At 43.2% G+C, this 9,703-nt stretch overlaps 1 protein-coding gene across 2 annotated transcripts; it reads left to right on the top strand.

Annotated features, from left to right (window-relative positions):
- The first annotated feature begins 1,976 nt into the window (after positions 1–1,976).
- LOC144703274 (transcription factor PCF5-like) lies at positions 1,977–5,055 on the top strand. Of its 2 annotated transcripts, XM_078575407.1 has the most exons (4): positions 1,977–2,224; positions 2,298–2,742; positions 3,546–4,677; positions 4,821–5,055. In XM_078575407.1, exons 3-4 carry the CDS (start codon positions 3,828–3,830, stop codon positions 4,856–4,858), a joined length of 888 nt encoding a protein of 295 aa, XP_078431533.1. In that variant the 5' UTR covers positions 1,977–2,224; positions 2,298–2,742; positions 3,546–3,827; the 3' UTR covers positions 4,859–5,055. The 2 variants fall into 2 exon arrangements, with proteins under 2 accessions (XP_078431533.1, XP_078431532.1); XM_078575406.1 differs by having other exon boundaries at positions 1,979–2,119; positions 2,298–4,677.
- Positions 5,056–9,703: the final 4,648 nt, after the last annotated feature.

Here is a 9,703-nt window from a genome sequence, read left to right on the forward strand (position 1 = left end):
GGCCATTTCTAGTCCTAATCAAGAAGAAGAACCTGGGTTCGCGATTTTTCTGCGTTCTCAGAGGTATTTCATCATGGAAGTTATTATTCTGGTTCCGTGGGTACATGGCCATAGTAACACGGGCACTACATTAAAATTTCATAACGGTCAATAACTACGATTGTTTCCGTTGATTTAGATCTGTCCCTAAAAAATCATTTCAAATGATCCATACATCTGAATGGGCGTTTCATGATCTGATCAATCGGAAGGGTGTTTCATGCATACGTTATAGAGGTTTTATAGAGGAGCCGCTCCTAAAAGAGTAGCATACAGATAATGCCGGCCCTTAAACCACTCATTTGCATACCTGCTTGGCAGAGTAGTCCAACTTTGTATTATGACCTACCTCTGACGTAGAATATTACTCGACGTAAAACTTAAAACTCTTTTTACAGTGACGGCGAGAAAAACATTTTATAAATCAGCGCAAACCAAATGGCATTCATCATATGCAAATGGTCTTCAAAATTCAATTCCAAAAAAAAATTGTCAAATTTTTATAATGCTGTGAAATTATTTCCATAGGAATAGCAAGTTTTTTTATAGAAAAAGGATTATGCAGTTAATTCCGCAGATTCATTAATTCCATAAACTCTGTAAAAAGAGTTTGACAAAATTGAATCTTTGATCTGAGGGGAACGGGAGTTATATTGGAAGTGTTGCTAATAAGTCTACAACAACATACTCGTCAGCCAAGAATCGTTTATGCACGTCGAACTTCGAGAGATCGAAGAACAGCTTAGGGTAGAAAGGCAAAGGCGTATGATATAGAAAGGAATTGTTGCGCTGGCTAGCTTCAGAACTTCTTGCGCAGGGCACCAGGATTCGAACCTCGATCATAATTGGAGCCGGAAAAATCTTAAGGTAACTAAAAATCGCCTGTATAGATCACTTAAACAAACCATGGAGAGCTCGACACTTACAACATTTCTCGAGTCCCCAGTAAAATGTTAAGCTGTAATTTCCTGATGGACATGATATGTATCATTGTAGATTATAAGCTATGGTTTATTCCAGAATAAAGTGATTTATGCATGATAACTTCGGGCTTAATCTATTCCATTCATTTCGCAAACGCTGTGTCCTCAGAATAATGATGAGATAACTTATGATGGACTAAAGAGCATGAAGTTTCTCCTCTTGCCTAAAAACACATGCAATTAATCCTTGAGTCACAGTTGATGTTTAATCTTTGAGTGTTTCCATGACTCCCAAGACTAAAGCGGCTACTTATTGACTCAAAATGCTAGATCTCGCGATAGAACACTTGCAATGGAATCGGGTATCTGACCTTAATTGTATGATTTACAGGTTATTACATTAATATTTTGTGCTCCCGATTTCAGCCATCCATAAGAATTAAGCAGAAGAAGATTCGTTTGCTAATTCATAAAATTCTAACGTTCTCCCAAACCCAAAAAAAAGCTAAATTTTAGTTACGGCTAAAGAATACCCCCTTCTGAGACAAAGGTGCGAACCCTACGGTTCTGCACCTCAGCTGCGGTGCCAAGGCGTCATTACCCGAGTCAGAGATGGAGTATATACGGGGCACCCGCGACCTAATTGTGCGGCATGCACTGTGAGTGTTTATCACTGCGATGACGATTCCTCTCCGTCGGCTTCTGATTCTGCCCCATTACTGATGGTGCAGTGCGTCGGCTGCCCCCGCGGCCGAGTAGGGTGAGCCCCATAATTGCTCATTAAGTCCCCGACAGTTTATGCAAATGAATTTATGTGACTTAGGAGAGTTGCGCTGCTGGCGCCTCTCCTCGTCATCTGTTCACGTGGGCACGGGCTGAGATCTGCCGCGAATTTCTCCTATGGTTTTTCGCCGTCTGGTTGCTGACTTTTCCGATATTTATCCGAAGAATGAGAAGGCAGGAACGAATGCTACATGTTTTTTTTTCGCATTCAACTGTGATACGGGTGATTTTGACGGAGAAGACGGGGCTTCACATGAATCCAGCATAACAGCCGGAGGCCAGTTGGACAGCGTCTGAGGATAGAACTCCATGGAAAAACATGTAGTCGTCCCCATGGAAAAACTGTAGATCTTGAGCTCCTTAGTCATGCAATGGTAATGGGCGGACTGCTGGACTCGCAGCAACCAAGTGGATATATCTACGCTTTTTCTCATGATTGCTTCCGATTAACCTGTTTCCGATGTCGTCGGACATGATTGGTGCTCTGTCTCTCTCTCCCAGATGCTTTCGCCATTGAACTGTTTGCTAACATGTACGTTATCTGTGATACAGTTTACGACGTCGGAGACGGCGAGAAAAACAAAGAGAGGATAGGACAGAGTAGGGGATATGGCCACGGAGACGGGGTCCGGTCCCTCTACTTAACGAAGAGGATTCCAGTTTTTAGGCGAGGGGCCACCATCCTGCGGCTAATCCGATTTCGATGGAAGTATAGTTTGTGAATAATGAATAAACCACTAAAACCAAAAAAAGAGTATTTACCGAAATAACACCATGTACAGGGAAAGTGACAAAGTGGGGAAAAGGCGAGGAGAGTGACGCTAAAAGAGAAAAGGAAAGAAGACGCGGGCAAATACGTGACAGATATGACGAAGTATTTCGCGAGAAGGTCGGAGGAGACGAAACATGGGGAGTGGGTGACCTCTATCGCCGCTTTCGTCTCTAAGTAGCCTCCGTCTTCTTCTTCAGAGGCGACAACGGGTTGCAGAGGCAAGAGGTGATGAGATCACCATGTTCTTTTAATCTCTGACACACTCATACCTCTGGCATCTCTCTCTGTCTTTGTCTCGCTCTCTATCTAAATTTCTCGCTCTCTCTCTCTCGCTGTCTATCTTTCTTTTTCTCTCTCTCTCTCTCAGTCTTTCTATCTATCTCTCTCTTGCTCTCTCTCTGTCTCTCTCTCTGTCTCTCTCTCTCTCTCTCTCTCTTTCTCTCGCTCTCTCCCTATCTCTTTAACTCTCTCTTTCTATCTCTTGCTCTCTCTCTCTCTCTCTCTCCCTCTCTCGCTATCTCTTTAACTCTCTCTTTCTATCTCTTGCTCTCTCTCTCGCTCTCTCTCCCTCTCTCGCTCTCTTGCTATCTCGCTATCTCTCTAACTCTCTCTTTCTATCTCTTGCTCTCTCTCTCTCTCGCTGTCCCTCTAACTCTCTCTCTCTATCTCTTGCACTCTCTCTCGCTCTCTCTCCCCCTCTCTCGCTCTCTCGCTATCTCTCTTTCTATCTCTTGCTCTCTCGCTCTCTCCCTTTCTCTCCCTCTCTCGCTCTCTCGCTCTCTCGCTCTCTCTCTTTCTCTCCCTCTCTCGTTCTCTCGTTATCCCTCTAACTCTCTCTCTCTAACTCTCTCTCTTTCTCTCCCTCTCTCGCTCTCTCGCTCTCTCTCTTTCTCTCCCTCTCTCGCTCTCTCGCTATCACTCTAACTCTCCCTCTCTCGCTCTCTCGCTCTCTCTCTTTCTCTCCCTCTCTCGCTCTCTCGCTATCACTCTAACTCTCTCTCTTTCTACTATCATCTCTTCTCTTCTAGACTTGCTTAACAGCGTCATGGAGGATTCCCGAAAGTAGTTCTGAATTTCAATATTCGCTGCCCACTCTTCTCTCGACCTCCCTCAAGAAACTTTGTCGCTGTTATTACCACACTCCGCTGTAAGAAACAGCGATACTCATAACTGCAAAAATCGAAGGCCAAGTGCCCTGAGAAATCCCAAAGAATCTCAAACCCCAGGTTTGAGATTGCTTCATCTTTGTCTTATTTTCTCCGGCTGCCACGGCGTCCTCCTCTTCAAACCATGCTGATCTCGTTGCGAGGATGGGGCAGAGCCACCACCAACAACCCAAGACAGGAGAGACGAGGGCCGGCGAAATCGTGGAAGTCTTAGGAGGTCATATTTTGCGGTCTACTGGGCGCAAAGATCGCCACAGCAAGGTTTTCACGGCTAAGGGTCCGAGAGACCGCCGCGTTCGTCTCTCTGCTCACACGGCGATTCAGTTCTACGACGTCCAGGACCGCCTCGGCTTCGACCGCCCGAGCAAGGCCGTTGACTGGCTCATCAAGAACGCCAAGGACGCCATTGACGAGCTCAATCTTCTTCCCTCCAAGAAGCCTTTCCCAGACTCCAACCGAGAAGATCTCATGAACACGACAACCGGGTTCTCCTCCAGCAGCATTCTTCCTCCTTCCCTTGAGTCCGACGCCATTGCCGACGCCATTAAGTCTTTCTTCCCCGGTTTTGTTGGGCCAGGGCAGTGTTCAAGCCCAGCGCTGGGGGAAGATCTCTGCCTCTCTCTTCATTCGTCTCAGAATCACGGTCTTCCTCAGGGTTATTCTTCTTCTCCACAACATCGACCAGCTCCGTTATTCGGCCAGGAAGCTGGATCGAGCAACTGGGCTGAGCAGGCAAGGAGGACGATTCTCTGGAACGTTGCTCCAGAAGGGGGCCCCCCCCTTCAAGCGCAGCTTGGCACAATACCGTATCTTGCCTCGAGGGGTCTCCTTCAGTCCACTAGCCCATCGACTGTTCGCGCTTGGGCGGACGTTTTCGCTACGCCTGAGAACGACACCTACGCGCCGGCCATGCATCTGGCGGCGCCGCCGGTAAGCTATGTGCGCCGTGTTCCGCCTCCGATTCAGGGAGAAGATGACCACGACGATATCTCGAGTAAGCTGTTTTTTGTTAATGATCCACTTTTTCTCTTAACTACTTTGTAGTTGTACATGCATAAACTCGTGACCACAAAAAATCTCGCGCTTTTTACGAGATTTTTGCCTCGCTGGAACTGAGATTAGCGATTCTTTTCTCAGATCTGCGGTCTGCGATGCGAAGGAGGATCCTACCTTGAAGATATAGTTTCCCGTCGAACTTGATTTCACTTTTGGTAGCCTGCGGGCCTCACTGTTTCTTACACGCTTTCGCTTTTTCTTCTTTTCATGTTATTTTAGCTTGCCATCTTGTGTCATCAATGTCATCATCGTCACCAGCTCACAAAGGACATCACTGTCTTCAGTATCAAACTCATCAGCAGTGTCATCATGGTCACCAGCTCGTATCACCTACATTATCGTCAGCGTCATCATCATAATATTGATCATTATAATTAGCGTACTCACCATCACCACGGACGCGATCATCCTCTTATCATTATCACCAAAAGCGGCGCCATCATAACCATAATCATACTCCTAACTATCGATAGCCACGTCATCATTGACATTATACCCGTCATCCTAACGATCACCATCAGCAGCGGCCTCATAATCATCTGCAGCGGTGTCATCATTCCCCTGATCATTGTCATCCAAAACGTTACCATTAACAACCCCCTCGTTCTGATATTCTTCAGGATCTTTATCATTATCAATCGTCTCATAATTCAAATCTTTATCAAAATCACCTTCCATATTTTAAAGTATCATCACCACCACCTCTCGACCCCTGAATCCATCCGCATCTCCCTTTCTTTCCCTCAGAAGTATCAATCAGTATCCGTCACCCTCTCCTTCTTTCCCCGACTCTATTAGTCTCTGTCTCTCGCTCCCTCTCCATCTCTCTTTCTCGCACTCTCACTATCTCTCCGTCTTTCGCTGTCTCTCAGAAGGTCACCGTCTCTCACTATTACTCCCTCTCTCCACATATCTCTCTAGCGTTCTCATTCTCTGTCTCCCTCTCTCTCTCTCTTTCGCTCCCTCTCGCTCTCCCTCTCTTTCTTCCTCTCCACACATCTCTCTTTCTCCCTCCGCATGTCTTTCTTTCTGCCTCCCTCTGTCTCTCCCACTCCCTTACACTCTCTCTCTCTCTCTCTCTCTCTCCCTCTCCCTCTCTCTCTCTCTCTCTCTCTCTCTCTCTCTCTCTCTCTCTCTCTCTCTCTCTCTCTCTCTCTCTCTCTCTCTCTCTCTCTCTCTCTCTCTCTCTCTCTCTCTCTCTCTCTCTCTCTCTCTCTCTCTCTCTCTCCCTCTCTCTCTGATTATTTTTCTAAAGTAACACCCCACTAGGGTTCGCCATTTTGGACCTGGGACAAGTCAGACCAGACTGAATGGGGACCCTCAGTCAGCCATTTCAGGGTGGACCACCCGGTGGGTAAGGATCTGAGTCCGGATGTCAAACAGGACTGGGGCCGAAGAGAAATACATAGTAAAAAAAGTTAGTTTTTGGGTCAACCCCATTCCCTGTTCCCACAATCCGGAGCACCCCCCCCCCCAACTCCAGTTGTTGCACCATCCGGTCGTCCTCCTGCTCCCAGTCGTTTCTCATTCTTTTCTTCGTTCTTCTATTCTACTTTTATTGTTCTTTTGAACTTCTTTTCTTCGTCTTTTATTGTTCTTTTCTTCTTCTCTTAGTCGTCTCTTATTTTTATTTTGATCTTTATTTCTTCTTGTTTTCTTATTCTTCTCTTTTTCCTTTCTTGATCATTTTGAATTTTTTTCCCTGTTTTAGTTTTATATTCTTCTTTTCTTATCCTCTTCTCCTATTTTTCTTCTCTAGCACTCGTTTTCATCTTCCTGTCTTCTTCTACTGATAACAATTTTCATATTCCTATCTTATTCTTGTTCTCTTCTTGCCTTTTAATTTTCCTCTTCACATGTTCTTGTTTTCGTCTTCTCTTATTCTTCTTCTCCTCATCTTTGTATTCATATTTCTTGATCTTCTTTATTCCTTTGTTAGTCTTCTCTTGTACATTTCTTCTTCTTTTCATCTTCCTTAATTATTTTTCTCTTTTCCTTAATTTATTTATTATTTTTCTTTCCCTTTCTATTCTTATTATCTTATCAATCTTTCTACCAACATCAAATTGGATTTTTTAAAAATTTTCAAAGATGGACTTGATACATTGCCTTGTTATTCATTATTCCTAATATGATATCAGCCCGTGACAATGTTTTTATTTTTCTTCTCCAACGTGGAGATTGACTAGTCAACTTGACTGGAGCCAAACAAGTGAATACCATATCAGGACCTGATCAAACTTCAGATAAGGTTAAGGTCCATGCTAAAAATCAGTGCATGACGGGGATCGTCAAACCCTATGACCCAGGGTTCTGGCTGTGCATGGAAAAAAGTGTTTAACTATCTGTAGGGTAAGTTAAATTCAGAAATTGATTCTCTTTTGGGAATAACTTTTATATTTCCCAAGAGACAAATCTCTTTCCCCTTCTTTCTTCATATCTATCTAGATGTTTTTCCATTATTCAAGTTGGAGTTCTGCCACCAAATTTTTGGCATGTCCATTCCTCTTACTATTACACAAAGCAATGTGTCTTTCAGGTCAACATCATAATTGCTTCCACCAGTTGGGGTCAGAGATCTTCCTTGGGACAGGTATATTTATGGGTACCTACATTCCATGTACCAACACTCTAACATTTGCTTGAAATATTATTTGGAGCTAAAGATCAAGCACCTAACCCCAAAGTTTTACTATCAAGTTAGGAACCATGCTCATTTGGGAAAGAGATCTCCAACAAACATTGACACATGGATAATAAAGTTTTGGTGATCATTTAAATGTTTATAAGAAACTCTTCCAGGATTGGATGACCCGCAATATTATGATGACGAAGTAATGATATGTCTGCCATCCCTTCATGGGTGTAAAATCAGGTCACACACTATGGCTCCTTGGCGTAAAATTATGAGGGGAAGCTAAAATACACTGGAAACATATCTGGACTTGTAATCACATGGGACAGTGTTACGGAAAAGATATGCAAGAATTATGTTACTAAGGCCTATAAATTGTATATCAATAATAGATGGGAGAGGATTGGCGAGGGAAATCATAGTTCATGATTTGGTGATTTTAAGTTTTTTGGAGAAACCGTAGGTAATAGTATCTCAATTTTTGTACCGGCTTAAGGATTCTATAAGAAGAGTGATTTGTCTTTGTCACATGTCGACTTAAAAAAAAGCATTTAGATGCACACTTAAATATTATGAGTTTATTGGACTGAACACTAAGACAATCCTACCTTATCTTTCAGAGAAGCTCATCCTTATCTGATCCTTGTGGTCGTAACCCGCTCAAGAAAATCCATCTTCTTGAAGATAAGGTCTAATGAAAAATTTATAAGAAAGCTTTCTGAATCAACCATATGGATATTCTTCTCAAATTCAAGCCCCGTAAGCTAAAGTTTTCTCCATAAAATCCCACCTATTTAAAGCACCACCCTGACCACCATCTTTATGAGGCAAGATAAACTTATGATATTATACATTGGGTTTGGTCATCAATCACCATCATTCTCAACCAGAAATAACATTGGTTTGGCCAGGCTAGCAAGCATAGAGTGCTCAAACCAGCCAGTGGCTTGCGACCACACCACACAAGCAATAATAGTAACAAGAAGCCCGCCATGGCCCTCAAGAGGGCCCCACATAACAGGCTTATAACAGAGGCAATTCACCCCCCAGATGTATGCGCTAGAAAATAGTTTACTAAATCCAATAAGGATGAATGAGTTGGATCTATGTATAGGCAAGCTTTTTTTTATTTTTCCTATATGGGATATGTCTCCAAATGTTTTCTTTCAGCTCTGAACTAGGCCATATTTAGAATAGAAGGGAAGAAGCACGACCCTATGGGCCGTGATCTTAAGAAAAGAAGGAAAGCAATGAGGCGCCTTACAGCCGACTCGACCTAGAGTCTGCATCATAACTAGCCATAATTGAGTATGTATGCATTTTCGGGATTATTTCATCTTCTTACAGAAAATCATACAATGAGATTTGAAACATGTAAATAACTTACCCATATCTTGTTTTGCAGGCATATGATTGGTAAATTCTCAGTAATGAGGACAATGGGTCCACGTTGATAACAAATTAAAATGCGATTTATTAATCGAGCAGCTGACATTAATCAAGGCAATTCCGACCACATAAATCATGGAAATATCTATCATTTCTGAAGTTAATATGTTTGATATCTTGTTGTTAAACATGATTCATTGTATATAGTAAGTATAAATTGACACCAAAACCAATTTTCTCCAAATTTCTCTGAATTCCTCTTATTAAAAATTTTATAACTATTTATTAAATATATAAATCATATAAACTCTATTCTACTACTAGAATCTATCCCCAAGTGTCAGATGGTCAAATCCAGAGCTATGAATAATGCTCGGATTGAACATGTGTTGGCTTCGGCAGTTAGGTAAGAACATTGAGCAGTCTTCATTTGTCCAGTGGAAGTCTCTGGGAACGCTTAATATTGCATGGTGATTAAGGAGGGATGTAGGACTAGGCTTTTAGGAGAATATCAGGATGTTTTTTTATTATAGTGAGAATAATTATATCAGAGGTTGTAGTCATTAGAAAAGGGGCCAAAGGCTAAGCACCATTGGGTAGTGATGCTACGAAAAGGGGCCAAACGCTACAAGGGGACGCCGCCCCCCCCCCCCCCCCCACACTATGCACCACGTGCCCATTGGCCATGGCCCTTGGCACATATGCCAATCAGTCGTACCACACATCCCGTTGTCCACACGCAACAATCATAGACTTAGTGCCTAGCCTTGACTCTCCATGCATCACCAGCACATGCTTCGACACCTCTTCTACTTAGGCTTACATTAGCCCTAAGCAATGGCACTTACGCACTACAACACTGATTGAGGGGACATACCAACATCCAACAAGTCTCTCGGCACTCCATACACTATGCCTTAGTTTCCTTGCTGGATAAGAC

This window comes from Wolffia australiana, chromosome 5 (assembly GCF_029677425.1).
Source record: "Wolffia australiana isolate 7733 chromosome 5, ASM2967742v1".
Taxonomy (NCBI): Eukaryota; Viridiplantae; Streptophyta; class Magnoliopsida; order Alismatales; family Araceae; genus Wolffia; species Wolffia australiana.